Source organism: Felis catus, chromosome A2, assembly GCF_018350175.1.
Source record: "Felis catus isolate Fca126 chromosome A2, F.catus_Fca126_mat1.0, whole genome shotgun sequence".
NCBI classification, from domain to species: Eukaryota; Metazoa; Chordata; class Mammalia; order Carnivora; family Felidae; genus Felis; species Felis catus.
Genome location: NC_058369.1, coordinates 39806566 through 39833286, shown reverse-complemented (window position 1 = coordinate 39833286; position 26721 = coordinate 39806566). Strand labels below are relative to the sequence as shown.

Genomic DNA, 26721 nt, shown 5'->3' with positions numbered 1-26721 from the left:
CCTCTCCAAAGAAGACATCCAGGTGGCCAACCGACACATGAAAAACTGCTCAACGTTACTCAGCATCAGGGAAATACAAATCAAAACCACAATGAGATACCACATCACACCTGTCAGAATGTGTGCCTTCTAAAGGCAGTCATTGAATACTCCAAGCCTTAGCAGACTTTTACATTGATTCCCTGCCTGTGAGAGGTGGTTATACCCCGGAGGGGGGCTGTGTATGTGCTAAGCCATGGATCAAAATGGCCCTCTAGGGACCTGGGTCAAAGTTACAACTCGGTTTTTATGGTACAGGGAAGCTGACAGCACCTGACTCACTCTGAAGGCTCACTGTACCTTTAAAAAAATTAGTGTCCTGGAAGATTTTATGAGAGGCAAAAGGAGCATTCAAAACTATGGACATTTCAGCTTTTGGGTCTGATAGTCAAGGTCCCTTGTAAGTAGATGTTCTTATGTGCACCTCTCTTTCCTGCCCGTTCCAAGATACAGTTGAGCTTTGAACAACATTGGGGGGTAGGGCTGCCAAACCTCTCCCCCTCCCCAGTCCCTGTCTCTGTCTCTATGTAGTCAAAAATCTGCATATAACTTTTCACTCTGCCCGAACTTAACTACTAACAGCCTACTATTGGCCAGAAGCCTTACTGATAACATAAGCAACTGACACATATTTTGTGTTACATGTATTACATACTGTATTCTTACAATAAAGTAAGCTAGAAAAAAAAAAAAAGGCCGTGTTACTTAGAAAACTGTAAAAGAAAATACCCTGATAGCACTGTACTGTATGTATTGATAAGAATCTGCATGTCAGTGGGTCTGTGCAGTTGAAAGTCGTGTTGTTCCAGGGTCATACGTATTTAGTTCTTGTGGAATGTTGTCAGTCTGTCCTGTGGTCCAGGGATGTAGCCATGGACCTAACAGTGCTGTTGTTCTTGTGCTGTGATCCTCTGGTTCCCGTGTCACCGAACCCTTCCCACTTTTCTCACTTGGATTGCTCTCATAGGCCTTAAAAATGTTTCATTGTAGATTACCACCCCTTTTGTAGGAGACCTTTTCTGCTATTGTCCCTTCCCTTTACCATTCCACCCTAAAGTGGCTGTCCTTCCTCTTTGGTGTCATGGCCAGGACCGAATTACGGTCAGTTCTTATTATTCATAGCAGTTGTGTTCCATTAAGTTTCTACAAACCCTGACTTAGCAAACTCAATCATTGCTCCTAGGGGAAATACAGGGTTAGTTTCCTATGAGCCTCTGGTTACGTTTTCATCAGTCTTTCAATAGGTATCCTTGTTTTATGTGTGTTTATGTTTAAAGGCACCGTATTAATATGTATTGTTGATTCATTAGCAGTGAACCTCATGGCAAAAGCTTGGGAACTCAAGCCTGGACAAAGCTTATCTAACACAACTATTTTCTTTCATAAGACACATTATAACCTTCAAGCACTTAAGAATACTAGAAAGTAATTTGACACTAAGTGTGAGTGCCATTTTAAAGAGTGAAATTATCAACAAAAAGCCCAATGTGGCACTATCTAGACCATGAAAATGACATGTTTTTCACAGTATGAGAGCTGAAACAAGAAGTCTGGAAATGCATTGATTTGTAACTGAAATTTTCATCCCTCTGTGCATGTCCGTGAATGACCATAGAAGTGCTAAGGAGTGTTGACTTTGAAGTTACAAATAAAATTTAGTAAGCAGGCGAATTCACAAATATGGAATCTGCAAATAATGAGAATCTACTATACGTTATAGACTGACTAAGCATTGATATAGGGATTAGCACACAAGAGACAGAAAAGAATATATATGTGTTTCCTCAAAGAATTTAATATTTAAAATTTCTTAAAAAATTTATTTAAGTTTATTTTGGGAGAGAGAAAGCAAGTGGGGGAGGGGCAGAGAGAGAGGGAGACAGAATCCCAAGCCTACTCCATACTTTCAGCATAGAGCCCAATGTGAGGTTCAAACTCAGTAACCATGAGATCATGACCTGAGCTGAGATCAACAGTCAGATGCTCAATTGACTGAGCCACCCAGGCGCCCCTTATAGTTGAAATTTCAAGAAAAGCATTGAAGTAGTCAACCTGGGCTGAATTAGGATTTGGGTGGATTCCTTGCCTCCATTTAAAAATACAAAATGGTTTTTGCATAGAACTCTCTGTAGGAGGAGATTGTCTCCTCTGTGCCCAAGACTCTCAAAGTCCCTGAGCTAGACATTCGCTGGGTACCTTGTGTTAATCATTCTCATAAACTTACTTCACCATGCTCTAATGGCTTGTTTCTTGCCTTCCACAGACTGAGATGATCTGATCTGCAAATCGGAGACTGTGTTTTGTCTTCACCATTATATACACCAAACCTGGCAGATAGCAGGTGCTCGGTGAATATTTGTCGAAAGGCTGATCTTGGACCTGGGCACTTGAGCTGAAAAGCTGCAGCTCAGTCTGCTAGCTTCTGGTTCTAGTGCTCAACCCCTTGTGTGCAGTTCTGAAACCCAGAAAATTTTGAAAGCACAAGTATCTTCAGGGCAATTGGCAGCAAAACCTGACTGACCTGAACTCACCTGACATGAGGCTATTTATAATCTTTCCTTATTCCACTTGGAGAGACTAGCTGTACATTTTGCTGCAGAAAAATATTAGTATATTTGATTACAGGTTGTTGCTGGGGGTGTTCGGTCATAGATGGTATAGTAGTACATATCCAGGATTACCTTTCGGAAATGCAGAACAAACAAATGGAAATTCCTACAGGTCCAAGGGTTTCAGATAAGGCACTGTTGACCTGTAGTAGAATTTAGAGATTTTCTGTAGAAATTTTATTGGAGGAAATTGACAATTTATTTAGAAACAGATTAGCCAGAGGCATAAATGGTTAGTCTCTGGCTGATGAGAGTAGAATTGAGTGATGTAATCTGTGGCATAACTCCTGAGGGGACAGCAGGCAATATAAAGTAAAGCCCTAGGGTTAGTCTGAAGAGTGCTAAATAGTTCTTTTTTGTGAAGAGGTAGCTTAAATAAGGAAAGGGAAGGGAAGGAGTGGATTCCTCTAGAGACTTTATCATCAGTATAAGAAATATTTACTTTGAGTGTTAATCTACACATGAGTGGAGTTTATTAGAAAACGAACTCCCTTGGGGCACCTGGGTGGCTTAATGGATTAAGCAACTGACTCCGTCTCAGGTCATGATCTCATGGTTTGAGAGTTCGAGCCCCACGTCAGGCTCTGTGCTGACAACTTGGAGCCTGGAGCCTGCTTCAGATTCTGTGTCTCTCCGGCTCTCTTCCCCTCCCCATCTTGTGTTCTCTCTCTCAAAAATAAATGAACATGAAAAAAAATTAAAAAGGGGCAGCTGGGTGGCTCAGTCGGTTAAGTGTCCGACTTCAGCTCAGGTCATGATCTCATGGCTCATGAATTCAAGCCCCACGTCGGGCTCTGAGCTGACAGCTCATAGCCTGGAGCCTGCTTCGGATTCTGTGTCTCCTCCTCTCTCTGCCCCTCCCCTGCTCACACTGTCTTTGTCTCTCTCTCAAAAATAAACATTAAAAAAAAAAAAAAGAAATCTCTTGAATTTCGGAATTGATTTGAAAAGTCTGACCATAGGTGCACCTGGCTGGCTCAGTCGAGCATCCAACTTCAGCTCAAGTCATGATCTCTCAGTTCGTGGGTTCACGCCCTGCATAAGCCTTGCTGCTGTCAGCACAGAGCCCGCTTTGGATCATCTGTCCTCTTCTCTCTGCCCCTCCCCCACTTGCACACCTGCACTCTCTCTCTCTGACAAAACTAAATATTAAAAAAAAAAAAAAGATAAGGAAAGTCTGATTATAATATCCAATTCTATTATTTCACAGAGAAATGTGTTGGTGAACATCCTCATGTGGCAAAAAAATAAATGTCAGCATTGAGGCAAAAACCCCTCAGTGAAAAAAATGTGTCCTTGTTCAGTTCCCTAATCATCATCATAATAAATGAAGCATCTCAAAACTTGGTCTTGTTGTTTTCCGCCCTCCCCCTCCCCCCCCCCCGCAGGTGGGAAGTTTTTTTCTTGTTGCTGTATAAATTTTAATTGGGATTGCTCATACAGAACGTAGTCTTCTAAATCTTTAATGCCCATTAAAAACAAAAAAACTATTGTATGAAAGTAAGCTTTATTCTGTAATACACAAATTAGATAAAATCTCTCACTTCAAGTAAAATATTCATACAACTGGTATAAAGACTTTTGGTGGCTCATCTTTAGGTTTTTGATAGATAGGATGCCGTTTTAGAGGCTTAGAAGCAGCACCAGAAGGAAAATTAATAGAAATTATTATTTTATATTTCAGAAAGTACTAGGGTTGGTCTGTAGATCAAACGTCCAGGGGACTAGGGGGCGAATACCTTTAAAAATATCATTTGAAATGCCCCCACAGACAGGTTTTCACCTACACCAGGGGAATAACCTCCATGGTGGTGAGCTGTGTACTTTGCAAAGAACAACTTTCTGTGTCTAGTACACACATTGAAAGAGATGACTAATGGGTCTTTCTCTAGGCACATTTTGAGATTCTCTTTGTATTTGGTAGAACATGCCATGCCTTTTAAAAAGAAGTTTGCAGTGAGGAGTGTTATATTAGAGGTCCTGCCCAGTTTGCCAGAGGAAACCGAAGCCAGCTCCATGATCCTGTCCCCTCAAATGGACACATTCCTCCTCTCCAACGCTCCATCCCCTTTTCCAGAGCAGATTGTCCAAAGCCTGTGACTTCTTTTCCAGGACTTGTGTTTCTTATTGTGATGGTTGTTTTAAGCTAATTTTTGTTGAAGTACGCACAGATGATAAGTAGACTAAGAATGAATTCTGGTGTGGTATAGTGCCACCCAAATCAGGAATTGTGCCTGAGAGGTTTCCCAGAAGCTCCTTAGTGCACGGTCATTCCCCAGCCCCCACCCTGTAACCACTGTCCTGACTTCTCTCACCATCTCTTGGTTTTGCCCATTTTCGAACATTGTACAAGTGAAATAATATAATCCGTACTCTTGTGTGTGTGTGGCTTCGTTCCTTCAGCGTTATTTTTGTGAATGTTCCAACCCAACACCGATCTTAAAGGTCTTTTTGGGGCACTTAAAAAAAAAATCTGACATAATGAGAGCGTTAAATCTGAAGGAGGTGCACAGCCAGTAACGTAGTAACGTAGCTGTGTGGGGAGTGCGAAGTAGGGAGACCAGAGAGTCCAAGTGCTGACTAGATTATAGGTGGCATATTTTCTGAGCACTCTCCTCTTCACCTTTGCTGACCAGTTCTAAGACATACCAGCAGGACCCCTGCCCTTCCAGGGTGGTCTTCCGGGTGCAACAAGGAACAGACGTGGTGGATCTCCATTTAGGAGGGGGCCGAATGCTGCAGCTCTAGGTCCGGCTTCCCCACAGAGGCAGACAGGTCAACCAGCTGCCCTTGTTATACCAGTGAACTGTACGGGTGGGCACAGCACGGAGTGATTTGTGTAAGAGCAGAGGAAGGTATGGCAATGTGTGTTTCAGAAGACCTTTCACTGTGTATCATACCAGTGAGTGGATAAATGTTTCGAATTTTCAAAGTTTTTGACGCTTGTCCTAATCTGGAGAGCTGCAGGCTTCAGCCTGTGCATGTGGTAAACATACCAGCACATAAGTATTTTCCCGTCTTAGTATTGTGAAAGCAACATAGTGCACTAACTTTATATTTTGTAACCAAGGAAAATTTTAGCATTTAGAGCAAGCGCTCAAAGAAATAAACACATTAAATCACTTAACCCTCTTTTTCAGAGGATGCCAGGAAATTTGGAAGCAGCCATTTTCATTCTGCTTTCAAGAGGGAAGGTGGAGACAAAAAGGACATATTTGAAAAATTCAGCCAGAACTTCCACTTGTGTAGACCTCAAAACTGCCCTGTTCCACCAAGTTCCTAATAGGAGGTCTGCGTATGAGAAGTTGGAGGGCGAAGGGCAGGGTATACCGGCTGGGGGTCCATGGCACCACAAATGGGTGTCAGGGGAATGAGAACATTGGCCCCTCACCTTCAGGATGGCAAGTAGGGTGCAGGCCCAGTACCATGCCAGGCAAATACCACTTTCTTTGTGTTCCAGGACATAAAATAGGTCTGGAAGCACTGCTTTTATAAGACTGAGGTGGTATTTTAGCTGATATTGAATGAGTAAGACCCAGCATGGGAAGACTTAGGGGAAGAATGTTCCAGATGGGGGGGGTGTGACAAGTGCAGGGGCCTTGAGGCACAATGCAGCATTAGTGTGTCCTCAGGATGGAGAGAGGGTGGTGAATGGCACACAGTGACTTGGACACGTATGGCAGGTGACCTCGTTGAGAGGCAGGCAGGCAGCACCCAGGGGCCAGATCCCTGGGACTTTGTCCTCAGTGGGGAGTTTGGATATTATCCTATTTTGGGAAAGCTGTTGCAGGTTTTTACACAGGGAAACATCATGATGATAGCACAGAACTGTAGAACCAAGGTGTTGAGATTCAGACGGGAATCGAAACAGACCGTTCCATTCTCTGCATTTTATCAGTGAAGGCAACTTTTCTGTGCCCTGCTGCTGTTGATATTTTTGGTGGTTCCACTCTGTCATCTGTCAAACCAGGAACTTGTATGAGCTTCTTTCTAATTTGTTTTCAGCTCTAAAAATCTTGATCTTTATATACCCCTCTTTGTTAGTTCCCGAGGACCAGTGTAACAGATGACCACGGACTGCATGACTTACAACAACAGAAAGTTAGTCTCTGAAAGTTCTGAAGGCCAGAAGTCCAACACCAAGGTGTCCTCCACAGGGCTGGTTCCTTCTGGAGCGTTGAGGGGAAAATCTGTTCCATGCCTCTTTCTTCCTTCTGGTGATAGTGAACAAGCCTTGACATACCCTGACTTGTACATACGTCGCTCCAGTCTCTGTCACTGTTGTCACATGGCCTTCTCTGTCTGCATCTCTTTATCTTCACATGGTATTATTATCAGGGCAGCAATCCCTTTGGAGTCATTGGGTTGAGGGCCTGCCCAAACCCAGTGTGACACCCTCTTGACTTGATTATATCTGGAAAGATCCTGTTCCCAACTGAGGTCATATTGACAGGTTCTGGGGGTTTAGGACTTCAACATACCTTTGTGGGGGACACATTTCCACCGATAACACCTTTCTTCTGACACCACCTTCATAGTAATGCCTTCTCCATCTTCTTGATTGACCTCCACTTGGTTTAATGGAATCCAAGCAGCCATTTCACCTGAACATTTAAGAAGAGGTCAAAATACTGTGCCTCTGTTATTAAACAGCACCATCTGCCCTTTTCGCATAGATGAAATGTAGAAATATTGTCAAAATGGTTCAAGTCTGAAATACCCAAAATGTTGTGCTTCATGGAATCATTTTGAGAAGAAAATATATCTGTCTCAGGCTGGAACCCATAATCCTCATTTCCCCATATCCTTTTCTGTCCAACAAAAGTGGGTTTTTTGTTGTTGTTGTTGTTTGTTTTGTTTTTGTGTATTTTTTACTTAACCAGCTATTTTATTTCACTCAAATGACTAATTTTTTTTCTTTGCCTTCTACCAGAAATTATTTAAAGCGCGCGCGCGTGTGTGTGTGTGTGTGTGTGTGTGTGTGTAAAACAACATGGCATTAATTAAAGGTAAGAAAACAAAAGCAACAGAATGAAAAGGAAGGCAGGAGGAGCTCTGGGTACATTCCATTACACCAGGCGGGTCACAGATTGGACTTCGCTAACAGCCAGCAGGGAAAGGGAGCCCTCTGAGTTTGACAGTTCCAAGAGTTTCATGGGGCCGGTTTTGAAATTGACCCTGAACACCCAGTTTTGGAGGATTACAGTTGAGCACATTTCAGCAAAAGCATTTCTGCTGAGATGTGGAGGAGTAGAGGGAAATGTGGCAAATTTATGGGACTCACATTTCTATCTCTGCTAATCTGATTCGGTCTGACATAAATAAATGCAAAATAGTTTGAAGGAGGAGTTGAGTCCACTTCTTTTGAACAGTTCTTTATGAACTTTGTATCTTTCTTAATCTGTTTATCACCTTCACCCTTCCACTTCTTAGATGGATATCAGTGATGAGGCGAATGATAGCCTTTCTAGATCTCTGGATTTGGATAAACCTTCCTCCATCATTTACCCTACCTGAGGCATAGTCTTCAGTATGTGGGATTAGTATAGCAATTTATTTATTTATTTTTTTTTACCTCAAGTCTAAAAATGTGTGTGTGTGTGTGTGTGTGTGTCTGTGTGTGTGTGCAGCTGCGTATGTATGTCATGCAGGGGGTCCTTATTTCTGAATATTCATTATTTGAGTTTCTGACTTCCAGAGTTAGAGAAGTGATGATAGTCAAAACACAGAAATATTCCCTAATGACCAAATCACTTAATAAATTTAGTCCCACTGTAGCATATCATTTCCTTTCTAGCTTCCTCCCCACCCATCCAGCCAGGCTTTTTGTCATTTGACCTCTTGCTGATCGTTAGTAGTGTTTGGTACAAATAAATTGCACATTGTGTGAAAGATCAAGGACTTCACAAAGACAGTGAAAGTGATTAAAGGAGCTGTGCTTGAGCCACACAACCACGGACACTGATGCTTTGAAGTGTGGGATTAGTTAAGTGCAGGAGGGGGCCCCTGGGTGGCTCAGTCAGGTAAGTGTCCCAACTTCAGTTCAGGTCACGATCTCGCGGTTCATGACTTCGAGCCTCGCATTGGGCTCTGTGCTGACAGCTCAGAGCCTGGAGCCTGCTTCACATTCTGTGTCTCCCTCTCTCTCTGTCCCGCCACCACTTTGCTCTGTCTCTCTCTCAAAAATAAATAAACATTAAAAAATAATAATAATAGTTATTTGCAGAAGAAAACTCTACAATAATAATGGCATTAGTGACAAATCTTTAAATACCAAAGGAATCATTTGAGTGTCACATGATTGAAAGACCCTTGAGAAAATGGATGATGCTTCGATGGTTATCCGTTCTCTGATTCGCCCTAGAAGACTGACCTAAAGTGATGAATATCATATAGTGCCATAATATAATTTTGTTAGAACAGATGTAAATACAGTTAATATCTGGTTCATTCTTTGTTCATTTAGAGAAATGGTACATAGTCATAGTTTTAACCTACATATTAAATGATTAAACATTTTATGACCTTGTTTGTGTAGTTTGTAATTTTGTTTGAAGGTGAAATCTTAACTTTTTAAAAATTACTATTTACTATTAAATTTTGGCTTTTTATGTTGCTTTACCTTGAGTGACCTTTTTTGGTTTTAATTTATCTTCCATTAATGAGCATCTCCACTGTCTGTTTCAGCTCTAAGGAGTACAGTATGTTGGAGAGTGTCCCCTCAGAATTCCCAGAACCTGAGAATGTGACTTTATCTGGAAATGGGGTTGCTGCATATGTAATTGATTGTTAAGATGAGGTCATGCTGGAGTAGGGTGGTCCCTTAAGCCAGTATGACTGATATCCTTGTAAGGAGAGGAGAAGGGCCAGAGACACTGCCATAGGGAAGACAGCTCGTGAAGAAACAGACACACGCAGAGAGTGCCGTGTGATGACAGAGACGGAATTTGGAATGATGGGTCTATAGGCCAAGGAACGCCCAGGATTACCAGCAACAGGAGAAGTGAAGAGCGAGGCGTGGGACCGGTTCTCCCTCAGCCTCAGAAGGGACCAGCTCTGTCAACACCTAGATTGAGGACTTGTAGCCTCTAGAACTGTAAAAGAAGGAATCTCTTGTTTTAGCCACCAGTTTGTGGTAGTTTGTTATGGCAGCGCTAGGAAGCCAGTGCAGGGAGTTTTCAGGAAATTATTCATTGGCTCTGTAGACTACATGTTAATATGCATAGCCCAAGCCCACAGTGGTGGTACGTGAAGTCAGAAATAGGGTGAAAACTGATTTCACTGGCCCAAACTCAATATGGGTTAAATAACTTGTAGTATTTTCTGTATTAAATTAGTAGCTTCTTATTTAAAGAGATCATTTCTGTTAATAATGGAGCTGGAGGCGGTTTTCAGTAGTATGGTATGATGGCACATAATTGTGTGATCATCTGTGCATCAATTGGTGTGTGTTTTTCAAGTCAAGACAAAAGACTGTCATTAGCAACTTCTACTTAAAGCTAATGTACTATCTTTTTTATCAGGCTACATCACTGTGTTTCGGGCAGGGGATTTTGAAGTTTGGAACTGGTACTTTTCAATAGAGAGGAGCTATGATCATATGCCATTATTATCAGTGTACCCTTTAAAAAGATAGTTGATGTACTATTTGTTCCCACACAGAGCCTGGTGTGTATGTGTCCTTTGAAATTAAAAGGCCAAGTCATTGTGTCCTGTCGTCCTGTATGAAATGTTTGTTGCATTGCCTCACTGGCGTCCTGTCTTATGTTATCAGTTGCTGGCTCTAGTGTCAGTATGTCACGCCTGACAGGTTAGTGGCTTTTGGCAGAGGAAATGAAACCTAGTCAGTTACTACGAGATTTATAGTAGATCAGCTATTGCAGGAAGTGGTGAAAAGCTGATTGATAGTTGGAAACAAAACTCTACAACAAGAAACAGGATGTATGCTTTCTATTTATACATCATTTTCCCTTCACTTTAGAGCCCTTTTTGGACTTTGTTTTGGCTATTTCATAAGGCCTTGGATCCCTCCCCCCCTTCTTTTAACTCATTCACCAAAATATAAAATAATTGAGGAAGTTGTGTATTAGCCTAGCAATGATCAAGGCGTGTACTTCCAGCTGTTGCTATTAGTCACTGATCGTAGTTGTATTTGCTACAACTTGTCAGAGAGCATTTTTAATTAAAAAAAAAAATCCTCCAAAATAGGAGATTATTTCACATATACAAACAGAATGAAAGCTTTTTAAAAAGCTACGTGGTAGGATTACATTTCCAAAAACTGTCTAAGGAAAACCTATTTTGAGTATAGTTGTGTTAAAATATGACATTACCATTATCCAGTTGTCATGGCTCTTAAATAATGAATCTCTTCATTCCTTAATAAATACATTCTTAACAAGTAGGCGCTCTTCATTTCAATATAAAATGTGTACCGTAAGTACAACTAGTAACTCAGTATATTCATTGCTTGGATCAGAATGTACCTGGTTTTTGTAAGCATTCTGGTTAACTAATAATGTCACTCGGCAAAGCTTTCTGACATGAACTAGCTGGTCTGTTTTGACTGTGACGGTGAAAAACCACTAACTACATTAAATGAAGTGCTCTCTGAAATGGAAAGCGCCGTTGCAGAGTTAGGTTCTAGAATATAAGAGTGGCAGATTTAGAACCAACTCTAATTTTACCCGTGGTTGAAAGAACAAAAAGGCTACTCTTTCTCGGCCTAATTTTTTTTCTCTAAACAGATAGTTTCTTTTATTGTAAACAGTGATTGCTAAGTTATCTGCATAAAATAATTTAATAGAAACAAACCCAACTTTAATTCTTTGGACTGTTGGGTCACATTCTCCGTCAATGATGTTTTGAAATTTTTAATTCCTTTTTATTCTCGCATTCTTAAAGGGGAGAATTCAGAATGCTTCCTCTATAAACTTAAGGTTTCTCTCAGAACTTTAGTATTAATTTAGGAAAGTAGCCAGCTTGAGGTAGTAAAAGTGGGATTAATAAGAAACAGAGATGGGTCAGCACTGCGAAGAAGCAAAAATGAACATAGGATTCATTTTTTACATATTTTATATGAATGGGTCACTTTAAATGAATGCAGTGCTTAAAGTGAGAAACAAACTGAAGGGTAAAAATTCACATCACCTGGTAAGAGGCACAAGTCCTGTTGGGGGTCATATGGCTCATCTGGGCCACTTTCCTGCCTCTCAGAGTAGATCCTTTATAGTCTCACAGTGTGTGGGGTTGCACTGTGTCTGAAAAGAGCCAGGATTAGGGGTGAGGGGCTTCGAAATTCCAAATTTGTTCTGTTACACATGACACAGATAGTGGACAATAACAAAGGTCCAGATGGTTTCAACCTGAGAGTTCACCATATCCTCACAAATAATTCAGATGTTTTGCTTCAATTTTAAACCTCTGTAGCTAAGGCTTAGTTAGATGTATACTTCGTTTAAGACTGCTAAGCTAAAGAGATCACTGTTTGCAGCCTTCTTTGCCTGTGCCTGTCAGAACTTGCTCATTTGGAAGATGTTGAATTGAGCTCCACCTGGGGAGAAGGGAAGAATGTGGTCATAGGACAGGAGACTTTTCAGAGCCTGGATAATTTGTGGGAGGCCCGGTAGTGGAGGAGGAAGCCCACTAGAGCTCTGCAGCATGGTTTTCCAGTCTTGACTGCCCCTTTCAGCTGGGGAAACTGCAGCAGGTCCCTTAACCCTCTAGGCTTCTGTTTTGTCATCGGTAATGTGGACAAAAATGCAACTGACCCATGAAGTTGTCACTTGGAACGAGTGTCGGGATGTGTGTGGAACATTGTCTTTCATATACTGTCGATAGTATTTGTCATGGCTAATCAGAGTGTGAAATGTATGGTCACTGAAGGAAGAGCTTTGATTTTAAAATCTTTTTTTTTTTTTTTTTTTTTTTAATGTCTATCCTTGAGAGAGAATGTGTGAGCAGGAAAAGGGCAGAGAGGGGGAAAGAGGATCCAAAGCCAGCCCTGCACTCTGGGGATCAAACCCATGAACTGTGAGATCGTGACCTAAGCTGAAATCAAGAGCCAGACACTCAACCGACTGAGCCACCCAAGTGCCCCTGTTATTTTTTTAAAAGTTGATTGATTGATTCATTGATTGAGCGAGTGAGATAGAAGCAGAGAGAGGTAGGGAGAGAGAATCCCAAGCACGTTCCAGGCTGTCAGCATGGAGCCCAATGCGGGGTTGAACTCATGAACCGTGAGGTCATGACCTGAGCCAAAGTTGGATGCTCACCGACTGAGCCACCCGGGCACCCCCAAATTTTATTTCTAATATTATAATTTAGTAAGAGGCATTGTCTTCTTTCCTAGATTCTTTGCTCTTTACCTCTCACAGGTGCACATCACTACCCAGAGAGGGCCCACTTCAGTGAGAAAGATGGCCGTGAACTAGCTTCTAGGCTGACAGGGCCTTGGGGCAAAGATATTGCAAACTGGTCCACTAATTCAGACCAAATTCTTTACTACTGGCAGTCAGGGTTTCAGCATATATGGTTTGTGGATGTCATCTACAACTGTCTTGGACATGGATGTAAATTACATCGCGACCATGTTATTCCATAACTGTGCTTTTAGAGATGTCTTAAAGTGATGAGAGTTCATCCAGAGTTTGTAGACCATTGGTGAATCATAAGCTGACTTCAGCTGATCCCATCCTAATTTTCTTCTTTATCCTACCCGCCGTTCTTTTTCTAAGCTCTGGGAATCCCAGCACTGAAACTCAGGGGTTTCCTCACATAAGAGGAAGTTGCCCTCAGTGATGGCTGTTGCCCTTGGCCATTCACCTGGCAGTACCTCAGCACCCACCCTGGGACACTGCAGTGGGGCTTCTGGGACCTGACTGTGCTCATGGAGGGCAGCCGGGGCACAGAGCATCCCTGCACAAAGTCATTATTACACTAAATATTCTGAGATCAAAGGGCCTCAGATATACCTGGGCACTTAGGTGAAAAACACCACCTTGTTCACTAGTTCCCATTGCCCCACCAGTCACTTCTGCTCCAGTGAAACAAAGCCCCATTTTCTTGATATTATGGGATGGACTACACTTTTACAAGTGAATTTATCTTGTGAACTCACCGTCATCCAGTTTGTCTCAAAGCCACTAAATGTTTTGTACACTCATTTCAGCTTCAGAGTTAGAGAAACGTAGAAGCCAAGGTCAGCGTGCTGATCATTTTCACTTGCTCACTGCCGCCCTTTTCAGTTGTCACTTCAGATTTTCCTCTAGGGAGGAGTAAAGCCATGAGTTTTGGACACCTGCAGTATGCTTTTTTTGCTTCTTTCGAAACAAAGGAAAAGTACGAATGCCTCTAAGTTTAATAAAAAAAAGTTTAGTATAATGTAATGTTACAAACTGAAAATTATCCTCTGAAATAACATGGCATGATTTTCTGATAAAAATATAAAGGGGGTGCCTGGGTGGCTCAGTCAGTTGCACATCGACTTGGGCTCAGGTCATGATCTCACAGTTCATGAGTTTGAGCGCCATATCTCTCCACTGTCAGCACAGAACCTGCTTCAGATCCTCTGTCCCCCTTCTTTCTGCCCCTTCCCCGCCTATGTGCGCTTTCTAAAAAATAATTAATAAACATTAAAAAAAAGTAAAAAGCACATCACGCTGCTCTCTATAGTATTGCTTTTTTCTCTTTTGTATACTTAAAATTTTTGAATAGGTGTTACGCTTGCAGAGTTTAAAAGTAAACAATTGCAATGAAAAGCCTCCCTCTTATCATCCTTCTCTACCTTTCCAGTCCCCACCAGACCCCCTCACATAAGCTAGTGTTTTCTGCAGCTTTCCAGAGTTTATTGATAAGTATACAAACAAACAGAAGGGTGTTTTTATTTCTTTCCCCTTGTTTAACATAAAAGGTAGCCTCCACATAACGGTGTGCCGTTTGTTGTTGCTGTTACACAGTGTAACCTGGGTTAGCCCATAGAGCACTTTGTTCCGTACACAGCCATAGACTCTTCCTTTGCATGGATATTCCATAAGGTAGTTAATCAGTTCTGCGGTCGCGGGCACTTGGTTATTTACCATTTTGGGGTATTGAAAACAATGTCAGTGAATACCCTGGGCCTCTGTCCTGTAGCATGTGCGTTTAATTTCCAGATGTGGTATTGCTCGGCCAAGGGTGTGTACATTTTCAAGTTGGAAAGTTATCGCCACCTTTTCCACAGGGGCCGTACCTGTTTAATTTGTCGCCAGCGTTGTGGGGAGGGGTCTTTCCCCCAAGCCTCTCTCGTCGTGTTATCACGTTTGGATGTTTGCCATTGTGATAAATGAGAAATGTATCTCACTGTGACTTTAGTTTGGGTCTCTTATTTGACTGGAGTTGAACATCTTTTCATACGTTTAAGAGGCATTTATATCTCCTTTTGTGAGAATTGTTGCTTATGTCTTTTGTCCATTTTTCTGATGAATTGTTATGTCCATTTTTAAGAACCGTGTTAGGGGAATTAGGCCTTGCTTTGTGACATGAGTTGCTAGTATTTTTCTCAATTTTGTATTAGCCTATTGACTTTGTTTATGATGTTTTGTTTTTTGGTTTTTGTCCTATAGGTTTTTTTAAATTGAATTTATCAGTCTTTTGTGGCTTCTGGATTTTAAGTCATAGATAGAAAGGGCTTCCTCATCCTAGGGTTATAAAGGGAATCTCCTGCATTTCCTTGTAATACCTCACCACTTCATTTTCTTTTACGTTTCTTTGATCTGTTTTGGGATTTATCTTGGTGTGTCACGTGAAGTATGGACCCACCTTTATTTTCTTACTTCTTTAAGCTATATAAAGAAGCTGTTTCGTTCTCAGGCCAATTAATGAATTGTCCTAATATTTCTTCTTCAAATGGCTTTCAAGGTCCAATAAGTTGGCAGCTCTTGCAGAAACCTTAAAGGAAGTGTCCCTGACAAAGGCCCAGCTGGGATTAGAACTGGAAGAACTGGAGGCCGCAGCACTTCTTGTCCAGGAGGAAGACACTGCATCAAGAGCAGGCCGTCCTGTTTCCAGGCAGCAGACACCTGCCTGCCCTCCTGAGGCAGGTGACACGGAGGAGTCAGACAGCACCACCTCACGTGAGACCGACAGCTCGGACTCCGAACAAGGGGAGCTCTCAGGTGGTGAGTCTGAGACAGTGCGTTCCTGGCAGGGTCCCTTTCTCAAGGAACGTGGCGACCTGCTAATTGATGACGGGGTGTGCAGAAACTCAGCCGTCGAGAGATGTGGTGGTAGTCCGAGAAAGCCACCTGCCTCCCCCCGGGCTCCGCTGATAGAGGAGCTTGGAGAGCAACTGAACTCGAGAGTTCAAGTGTCCGGACCTGAGGACTCCGCGGCTGCAAGCCACAGCAGCGTGCAGGGCAGAGGCGACTGGCAGACACCAAGTGATTGACTGCGTGGTTTTCCTCACTGCTGAGAATTATGGCGGGTTTGGTTTCCTTTACAGAACGAGAATTCACTTCCACTTGGTCCTTTTTCTTAGTGTATGCAACACTTTTCCACGGAGCTTATGTTGATACCTGTTGGTTTCCTTGTCACAACCTTAAAAATAACGTTTTAAAGTATTTTCACCAAAGTATAATTAATATTGAAGATGAAATAACAGTTCTGGCAGAATCTCTACAAGGTAGAGCCCATGAATATATTTTTCTTAAAGATTTTATTTTTAGGGGCGCCTGGGTGGCGCAGTCGGTTAAGCGTCCGACTTCAGCCAGGTCACGATCTCGCGGTCCGGGAGTTCGAGCCCCGCGTCAGGCTCTGGGCTGATGGCTCAGAGCCTGGAGCCTGTTTCCGATTCTGTGTCTCCCTCTCTCTCTGCCCCTCCCCCGTTCATGCTCTGTCTCTCTCTGTCCCAAAAATAAATAAACGTTGAAAAAAAGAAAAAAAAGATTTTATTTTTAAGTAAGCTCTATAACCAACGTGGGGCTTGAACTCGCAACCCTGAGATCAAGTGTCGCACGCTCTACTTGCTCAGACACTGTACATTAAGTATGCATCTCCTAGGATTTAATATAAATGGAATCATGTAATATGTACTCTTTTTTAAATTAGGCTCATTTCACTCACTGTAATTATTTTCAGATTCATCAATGTAGCCTGTATTGAGAGGGCTTTTTTGGTTTTTGTTTTTTCCCCGTATCAGAGTAGTAGTTCATTGGATAGATTTTTCCATTCACCTACTGATGGACGTTTGGGTTGTTTCCAGCTTTCGGCTGTTCCAAATAAAGCTGTTATGAACATTTGTGTGCTAGTCTTTGTGCGGACATATGCTTGCATTTCTCTTAGGTAAATATCCAGTAGTGGGATGGCTGAGCCGTATGGTAGGTGGATGTGTAACAGTTCGAGAAACTGCCAAACTGTGTCCCAACATGGCTGTCCCAGTTCACGTTTCCACCAGTTCCAGGTCTTTCGCATTCTTGTCATCACCGGGTATGATCTGGCTTTAACATTTTTACCGTTTTATTAGGTGTGAGATGGTATCTCCCTGTGCTTTTAACTTGCATTTTTTAAGGCTTCTATTGCTGTGCGTCTTTTCATATGCTTATTTGTCATCCACAAATCCTTGGTGAAGTGTCTTTTCAAATCTCTTGCCTTTTTTTTTTCTTTTTAAAGCTGGGTTGCTTGTTTTCTTATTTTTGAGCTTTGAGAGTTCTTTATAAATTCTGGATACAAGTCCTCATTATGAGTCATCTTTGCATGCCTTGTAATCTTCGACTGAGTGCCAAACGTTATAAATTTTACCTGGCTGAATATGTATGTATTCTTACGTTCTGTGGCTTTGTTTGGGGATGCAGTTAAGTTACTTGGAAATAGTGTGATCTTTGTGGGTCTTGCTCATGTCATTTGTTAGGCAGGTCTGGAACAGTGTTCAGCCTAGGACAAACTATTTCCTGGTACTAAGGAAAGATTTTCCCATTGCCCTGTGAATTACAAATTTTCCAGTCTAGCGGGTGGAAATAGGCCCCTGTATGCGTGCTGAGCACGGTTCCCTCTAATACTTTCAGATGCTGCCTTCCCACGATTCCACACTCTTAGCAGTAGGTACTCTCATGAATATCAGAGGGGCCCCTCTCCAGGTATCTGGGCTTCTCTGCGGCTCTCTCCTCTCTGGTACTCTGTCCTGCAAACGCTGGCTGCCTCAGTGTCCCCTCACCCTCAGCTCTGTCTCCTGAACTCCAGGGTCCCCTGGGGACTGCCTACATTGTCCCTCCCTGTGCAGCCTGGACAGTGCCTCAGGTCAGGTGATGATGCGGCTCACTGTATTCGTTTCCCGTCCCTCAGGATCACAGGCTTTCACTGCCTGCCGTCCAGTGTCTTGAAAACCATGGTTACGTGTATTATCCTGTTTTTCTTTTTTGGTTATGTTGGGTGGGAGAGTAAATCTGGTCTTTATTACTCCATCTTGATTGGAAGCGTAAGTCTCCATTCATATTTTAAATGTGAATTTTCCCACTTGAGGGTAAGCTCCCAGGGAGCAGGTTCTCTGCCGTGTCTGGTTACCACTGAATCATCAGTGCCCGTATTCTCAGCGCTCCATAAATATTGGCTGGATGAATGAATAAATGAAATAAACCAATTTGCTCTAGGGAGGAAATGAAATGAAATCTGATATGTATTAATCTCAGCATTTTTATTTCAAGAAAGGGTATGCTCCCTTTTACTCTGGGTTTATATAGGTTGTGAGTATTTGTATTTCCAATATAAATTTCAGTTTGTATTAACAGGATAGTTGGGGTGACTTTGCCATTCGACACGCATGTTAACTCCCGAACACTATAACAGCTTTGTCAGAATGTGTTCAAGACTTTTTTCAGGCTCCCTGGAGAGCTTCAAAATGCCTATGACCATTGAAAACGCATTTCTTCTCAGTGGCACATTACCTGAAGCCAGTTTGAAGATGCATTATCTGTTACTCCCCTCATTTACTTCTACTAATGTCAAGTTGAGCAGATCCACTCTTGTCAAAAAGTTTAAAGCCATGGAAGTTCTTCCTTCTATCAACTCTGCCCTTAACTTAGGAATCTGCACAGGATCTACTTCTGTGTGAGACTTGCCATGGGTGGAAAAGCCTGTTACTCCCCCCCCCCCCCAAAAGAATGAGCAAACATGATCCATCCTAGAAATCCTCAGAACAGAGGAGCTCATTAAACAACTCTCATGAGTATCAAAGACCACATGAGTGGGTGCCTTAATTGTCGACTCCAAATCTGTAGTGTTTCTTTCACCTGCCCTCTCTTTGTTCACAGAGGGTTAAAGCTTTGTTATATCACATTACCCTGTCTTTGTTTAAGATGAGTTAAGAACACTACACCATGTCTGTAACCCAAAACAAGTCCAAAGGTGCTGCCTCTTATTTCATTTTTTTAAACTAGACAACCTGCCAAGCAACTCTAGGGATCTCCTGTAACCGTAGGAGTTTCCCAAGAACCCTGGGTGATGGGAGAAAAAAATATGTTGGGGAAAGAACAGAAGGGGACCTCAGTGACAGTCACGGGTCAGCAGAAGAACTAAGGCTTTGGGGTTGATGAGACAAAGAAGTGAGTTCCAGAGCTAGAGCTCAGGTGTTGACCAGCCCCCAAGGGGGTACACCAACCTCTGAACTTCCTTTTTCCTTTTGAAAATGGGGATACAACTTTTTTCTTGCTTATCTTAAAGGGTGATGAGACTGTATGTTCAAAACACTTTTATGACCTGGAAAGTATCAAACCAACATCAGGGTTTGTTATTATTCTCGGACTTCCCAGAGCTGAACAGGGCTCTCTGTTCAGCTACCTGACAACAGGTCACTGGGGGAGCTGGCACTGTGAAAATGAGTCAGCCCTGCTAATCGCTTCAGAGGCATGCCAGTGCTAAAAGTCTACACAGTTCAGCAGATTAGATAGAAATATTAATTATGTCAATGAATCACGGCACTGCCTCATCTTCTGGGTTCGCATTATCATTGACCTATTTTTCTATGTTCTGTCTCTCCTCTGCCATTATCCTTGAAGAATAATCCGAGGCCTTGCTGTGGGCATGATGGGTTTTAGGTGCCAGTAACTATGCTGATATCATCTTTCACTGGCACAGGATTAATTTACAAATGAGACAGGGCTGCTCCCTACCACTTTCTGAGTTAGCTGAACAGCTGTGGGGCGGTTTTCACACCTGCTAGTGGAAAATCCACTTTGGTTGTATGGATCAAATTCTATTACGAAGAACTGGGGGAAGGAGAGAGAGGGTTAAGTTTTCTTTGTTGTGAGACTTCATAAAAAAACTTTTTATATCAGAGGGGCTCCTAGATATCTATTTTTTTATTGAAATTTTTGTAATGTTTAATTTTTGAGAGAGAGACACAGAGCATGAGCGAGGGAGGGGCAAAGAGAGAGGGAGACACTGAATCTGAACCAGGCTCCAGGCTCTGAGCTGTCAGCACAGACCCTGATGCGGGGCTCGAACCCACAAATCGCGAGATCGTGACCTGAGCTGAAGTGGGAAGCTTAACCGACTGAGCTACCCAGGCGCCCCCTGGATATGTATTTTAATACAAAGATTTTTATTATTTTACATCTTGTAACTAAAAATTGACCCATGTAGTCAATGGTGACAAAAAAAAAAAAAATAGGAGTTAAAGACCATAGAGGGATAAAACCTTACTCAGATGTATACTTAATCTTCATAATGTATATAAAATATTTGAAGATGCAAAAGTCCCCTCGTATAGACTGATCCGTCATGAAATGACATTGCGTGTCAGGTACATTGAAGTTAAACTTCATAAACAAATCTCTGTATCTGTTTGGTCAGGCATCTCCATTAAAGTGAATCAAACTCTACAAATGTTTCCTTAACATCATTCCATCTAAATCCCCAACGGAGTTTTTGTTTGTGATCTGTTCCCTTTCCCGGCCGTTTTCTGAGCGTGTTATATATAGTTTCAATCCATACCAAATGAAGGAAGCATTGATTAGACTTGATTTAAGGCAGCAAGTGATAAATGCAGCTGGAAATTGATTCATGCCTCTCAAGTGACTGGGGCACAGCCATCCACAGTTGACACAACTCTTGTGTCAAGGCTGGAGAAAACAAACAGGGAAACACATGTCAGACAGATAAATGACTTCGCTGTTTTGAGCTCTCCGTGGAGGCCATTTGTTTCCTAGATAAGGAAGACTGCTCTCCAAAGTCATGAAAAGATAAGCTAGAGGAAAAGGATGAATGTGGAGCTGGATGCCTAAGCCCTTGGGGAAAAACGAACAGAAAGGATTCGCCTCTGGGAAGTCTTGCCACAAGGCTGTACTCGGTGGTACTCTGCTTTTCTCCAGGGGCGCTGCAGGCAGCGATTTTACTGGGCAAGCCTCCTCTGTCCAGCTAGGCCCGCGTGCTGGAGGCTGTGTCTCCGGGATTTTAAGGGATGGCAGTGGTATGCCCTTGTCTTGTAAGTTCTTTCCAGGGAGACCTTTCCCACCTTCTCTCCTTGGGCTGAGCATTCAGGGGAAGAAGCAGCAGGAATGGCCGAGTGACTTGAGAGCCCAGCTCACGGGCCTCCAGCCTGAAGTTCCAGCAGTTTGATGACGGGCCCAGGACCCCTCTGAACACAGTAGCCCTCTTGCAACCGAGTGCCTCGCATCGAGCTTCTTCCACAATATGTAGTAAATATTTACTGTATTTATGCTTTGTGTTTTCCCACCTTGACATGTTTGCTCATGCATCGCTTTCTCTTCTCCCTGTCAGTTTGCATAGCTTGACATCTCATAGCCTTCAAGGCCCCATTCAAATGCCGCCGCCTCCAGGAGGTCACCCTTCATTCTTCTTGGCTGGAAATTATTTCCCTCCTCTGAACTGTCGCTCAGTCAGGGCCAGGTCCTGCCAGAAGAGCCTTGAATCCAGGGAAAGCTAAAGGGATCAGCTTGGGGAAGTGGGATTCCTGCGAGGCTGTGCCCCAGCGCAGTGGGTTCCAGGTTCTTATATTCAGACTTCTATAAAATTAAAATTAGGAAAAACAAACCACGGTAGCATGTAGAGGGGCTGCTGATGTAGAGCTGCCAACATTTTATTTTGCATATTCATTTGGCCCATGAACAACACAGAGGTCAGATGTGCTGACCCCTCATGCAGCTGAAAATCCACATAGAACTTTTGACTCCCCCAGACTTAACTATTAGCCTACTGTTGTTCACCAGAAGCCTTACCAATAACGTAGTTAGCTAACACATATTTTCTGTTACATGTGTTATCTAATGTATTCTTATGATAAAGTAAGCTAGAGAAAATGTTAAGAAAGTCATAAGGAAGAGAAAATGGACTTATAGTACTGTATTAAGTGAAAAAAATCTGTGTGTATGAGTGGAACTCTGCCTTTCAAACCCGTGTTGTTCATGTATCAACCATACAGTATGCTTGCCCAGCCAGTGCTCCACTGAAATCATCCTTTCGTGAAAGCAGGTTACCATCAAAAAAGTAAAAGGACATTCCAAAATAAAAGTCTGTCCTCTAAATTGAACATATTTAGCTTCAAGAAAAACTTCTCCCTGAGAACCAGAGTTACTGTTTGGTGTCTCTATTTCCAGTGTTTTTTCTTACTGTGTATACTTATATACTCACATTAAAAAAGAATTAGAATCATGCACTATATAAATTTTATATCTTTTTAAAAAAAAAAAACTTTTTAAATGTTTATTTCTGAGAGAGAGAGAGCAGGGGAGGGGCAGAGAGAAAGGGAGACAAAGAATCCGAAGCAGGCTCCAGGCTCTGAGCCGTCAGCACAGGGCCCGATGCGGGGCTCGAACTCACGGACCGCGAGATCATGACCTGAGCCAAAGTCCGACGCTTAACTGACTGAGTCACCCAGGCGCCCCAGTATCCCTTCTTTTCTCTTAACATGAGGTCGTGAGTATTTCCCCAGGTCACTGAACAGCCTCCCCAAATAGGACTTTTCCTAGCTGCATCAATAGGTCTTACTGCAATGGAAGAAATTCCTCTCCAATGTAAATAGAATTAATCAGAATTTTCCTGTGGTGCAGTGTATTTGCCAAGCATGAATGTCTAGCTGACGTAGGTTGCCTCCTCAGCAGCTCTTCCTCAGCTGTGGTACAGCAGCAGCCTAGTGTACTTTAAAGACAGTACACCTTTGGGGCACCTGGGTGGCTCAGTGGGTTAAAGTGTCTGACTTCAGCTCAGGTCATGATCTCGAGGTCCCTGAGTTTGAGACCCGCGTCCAGCTCTGTGCTGACAGCTCAGAGCCTGGAGCCTGCTTCGGATTCTGTGTCTCCCTCTCTCTGCCCCTCCCCCACTCGTGCTCTGTCTTACTCTCTCAAAAATAAATAAACGTTAAAAATAAAATTAAAGACAGTACACCTTTGAATTAGAGAGGAGACTAGACTTTACTAACCGCTGTCACACGTTGAGTCACTGCCTTGTGCCAAAGTCTGTGTGAGGCTTCTCTTGTTTTAAGCATGTCAAGCAGGACCTGTCTACACTTTAGTTCTGTACCCACAGACCCCCCACTGGAGGAGGCTCTGCTCTTAGCTGACTGGATTGAAGTTGAACTTGACCCAAGGACAGGCCGGGCCTTCTGTGGACCTGGAAAACTTGACTGAAGTGACTTGGGCAGCACACTTGAACCATCAGAAATTTTTAAGAAATACTGATACCCAGCCTCCACTGTATACAGAATCTCTTTGTTGTGTAATGAGGCAAGAGCCGGGACAATCAGATTTGTGTTCTCAGAAATTTGCAGGGGGAAGTGCAGAGCAGATCAGGCCATTGGCAGTAATTGCTGAGGGTGAGAGATTCATTGAGTCACGAAGTGGGTCTGGAGTCAGCCCTGCAGACTCCAGAAGGAGAAGTATGAATTAGAAGAATGTGTGTAGTGGAGAAAATACCAAGGAGAGGGTTATGGTCATGGCAAAGAGAGTGGCTGGGCACCCAAGGCTGCAGACACGTGCGGTTAAGTCACATTACTCTCTAACATGAAGATTCAAACATTTCTGCCCTGAGGTCCCAGAGCAGCCTAGAATCCCTGTGCCACCCTTTTCTCATCTCAGTTCCATTAGACTTGACCCTGTGACTGTTCTTACTTGTGGAGTTCGGATGGCATCCATTTCCCATATTGCTGATCAGATTGGAATCCTTTCTTATAAAACAGGAAAACTGACCAAACTGCTTCCAACAATAATGAGCGTTTATTAGTTCATGAAAGAAGTCCAGCAAGAGAATGGATTTCAGGAGACACTTAACCCAGCTGCCCAACCATGTGACCAGAGCCCTGTTTCTTGGAGTTTTCTCTGCTCTACCATCCTCAAATGGTTGATTTCATCCCAATTTAGATAAGTCTCATGTCCCAAGGTGGCTGCCAGGATTCCCTAGAGCTACCTACTTCTTGTTAACGTCCACGAGAAAAGTGATTAGCTGTGTTCCAGCATCGCCAGCAATTGTCCTCGTTTTCAGTCTAATTAGATCGGTTTAGGTAAATTCAGAATCATTCACAGTTGGCCAATAAAGTGGAATGTGCTGGGGGGTTTTGTCTCAGTCATGTGGCCACCCATGGTGCTGGGGTTAGCCATGGCCGTGCACTACTGAGCTCGCTCTACAAGGTGAGAGAGCTCATCCTGAAGAGGATGCAGCGTTCACTTGGAGGCCGCACTCTCCCCAGACTGCTCCTAGCCACCGACAGCCACAGCCAGGTGCTAGAGCTGGGCCATTCCTGTCTCATGTGGGACCCTTCCCACAGGCTCTTTGCTCTAGGCTCTCTGCTGTCCTTCCAGACTTTCTGAGGTTGCATGGCTGGTGGTGTGGAGTCTCCCTCCCTCCACAAATGCCAGTCCTTGCTGCCCTGGGCCTTCCTCTTCTACTCCTTTCCTCCCCTCGTCCTTCAGTGAGTTTGCACTTGCAATCCTTTCTTGGCTTCCCATTCCCAGAAGACCCACCTGACACACCCTGATTATTCAAACTACCCTGAAAGAGTCTCTGATTTTCACAAAGGAGATCAGCTCAAACATACTTTACCCCACAAGTGCCTGAGAGGTGGAGGTTATTCCCACAAAACAAGAAGAGACCGAGGCCCAGTAACTTGCCAGTCACCCATGTAGCCAAAAGGCAGCCCAAGGTGCAAACCCCATCTTCCCCTTGGAGGCCCGGCTCTTCCCCTCATTAGGTGCAGCCCTTTGTAGAGCCTGGTGAGGTGGCCTGAGTTTATCTGGCTCCTCTGGGGCGGTGCGGGTGAATTCCAGCGCGTGTCTGCTCTAGTGGGCTTTTCTTGAAGCATTCACCCCGGGGGGTGGGGGTGGGGGGGAGTCAGGGACTAGGGCTGTGCTGCGGGTGGATGAGCTGAAACCGTCGCGCTCTCTCCTACCGCGCCAGCGGCGGGACCCACTGCCACCGTGTCGTGCTTGGACACTTGACAGGTGACACGTCCACAGGAGTGGCATCCTTTGCAAAGAAATCAGCCCGGCGCGGTGTTTAACAAGGAAGAGCAAAGGCACACGCTGCTCGAGCGGGCCGGCAGAGCCACGGCGCGGCGGCAGCAGGCGGCCCCCCCACCCGGAGGCGATCGCGGTGCCCCTGCTCCCTCGGGGCCGGGCGTGGGTGGGAGCGCCGCGCGTTTCGGCGCGCCGCAGATCAATGAGGATGCCTGTTCTCCCTTATGCGAGCCCACCCCCTCTAATCCGCCGCATTGTCCACTGACGTGTCTAATTATGTGTCTTACAACCACAGAACTCCCCCCAGAGTAGCGGGGCCCTTCTGGCGGAATGAGGAGCATGATTGCTCCATCTGTTCCTCGGGCGCCGGCCGGAGGCGGCGGCGCGCGCTCGAGCTGACTGCGCGTGCGCACGAGCGGGCCGGGGGGGAGGGTGGGGTGGGATGGCCGCCGAGCGCAGGTGCCTGGAGAAAGGGGATCCCAGTGGCAGGTGTGGATGCCAAGCTCGCCGCGGCGGAGTCTCTGTTTAATTACTGTCGACTGAGGGGGCTGTTTTATTTAAGATTTATAGGAGGCAGGTTCAGATGGAGTTCTGAGCCAAGCTCGAGAAGGTAGCAGCCTGGAAGCTGCTGGGGAGAAGAGACACCTGCGTCTTTAATTGAGCATGGCACACTCAGAATTTCCTGATATGTAAAAACAATCACTTGGAATTTGGGGAGGCTCTAAGGGAGAGGTCAGCACCACCCCGTTCTCCCCCTTCTCCCAAGCTGACTAAACTGTTGTTTGGGGAAGCAGATCCCCAAATCACAGGTGTATCATTCCCCTCCCAGTAACACTGTGCGTGCGGAGATCTGGCTCGAAGGGACCATGAAAGTATCACCTGGAGAGGATTACACAGAGAAGACCAAAAATGGGCCAAATATCAGCTTCCACATGCCTAGCCCTTTACAGTTTGCAAAAGTGCTTCTGCCTTGCCTTGCTTTCAACAGGGACAGGCAGGAGTGGCCCCGTTTTGAAGGGAGGAACCCAAGAGGCCCTCAGGCTTTTGCAGGGTGAGGACACAGGGCAGTGAGATTCCAGGAGTCATGAACGATCTCTGAAGGATAAACAGGAGTTGGTCAAGTGGAGGGTGGTTGGGGAGGGGAGAGTGTATCCCAGGTGGAAGGATGTGATGAGTGAGGGAACCAGATTACTTGGGATGACTGGGATGGAGAGGAGTGTTAACCGAGATAGAATATTGGGAAGTAGCTCAAAGAAAGCCACATAAAGCTGTGGCCCCAGACTCAGGTGTGGATCATATAAAGAAAGGGAGGGGAAGACAACCCAGTACCAGTACCACAGTAACCAAAAAGCAATTGAGTATTCACTGGAGTCCTTTGTGAATTTCATCGCAAAGCACAGCAAATATTGTCAAATCTTCTCCTGTTCTCTCTTGCGTAACCTCACTCTCTTGCTCTCTGTCACTGTTTTATTGTAGTCACTGCCCCAAAAGAGTCCTCTTTCTCCCTCCAGACTTCCTCAGTCTCTCTCTCAGACTCTACCTACCATCACTGGTTTCCTTCCTCCCTCCCTCCTTCTCTCTTTCTGTGGCTCTGATTTGGATCCTACAGTATCTGTCTTCCCTCCTGCCACTTTAGATGG

The 26721-nt window shown here is 44.0% G+C and overlaps 1 protein-coding gene across 2 annotated transcripts in view; it reads left to right on the top strand.

Moving 5' to 3' along the window:
- SHQ1 (SHQ1, H/ACA ribonucleoprotein assembly factor) overlaps window positions 1-16151 on the top strand; it is a 99110-nt gene extending 82959 nt beyond the window's left edge. For both annotated transcript variants that reach the window (XM_003982422.6, XM_045051867.1), the window contains exon 11: window positions 15546-16151. In XM_003982422.6, coding sequence (XP_003982471.3) covers window positions 15546-16074 — 529 coding nt within the window. In that variant the 3' untranslated portion in view covers window positions 16075-16151. The remainder of the gene's footprint in view (window positions 1-15545) is intronic.
- Window positions 16152-26721: the final 10570 nt, after the last annotated feature.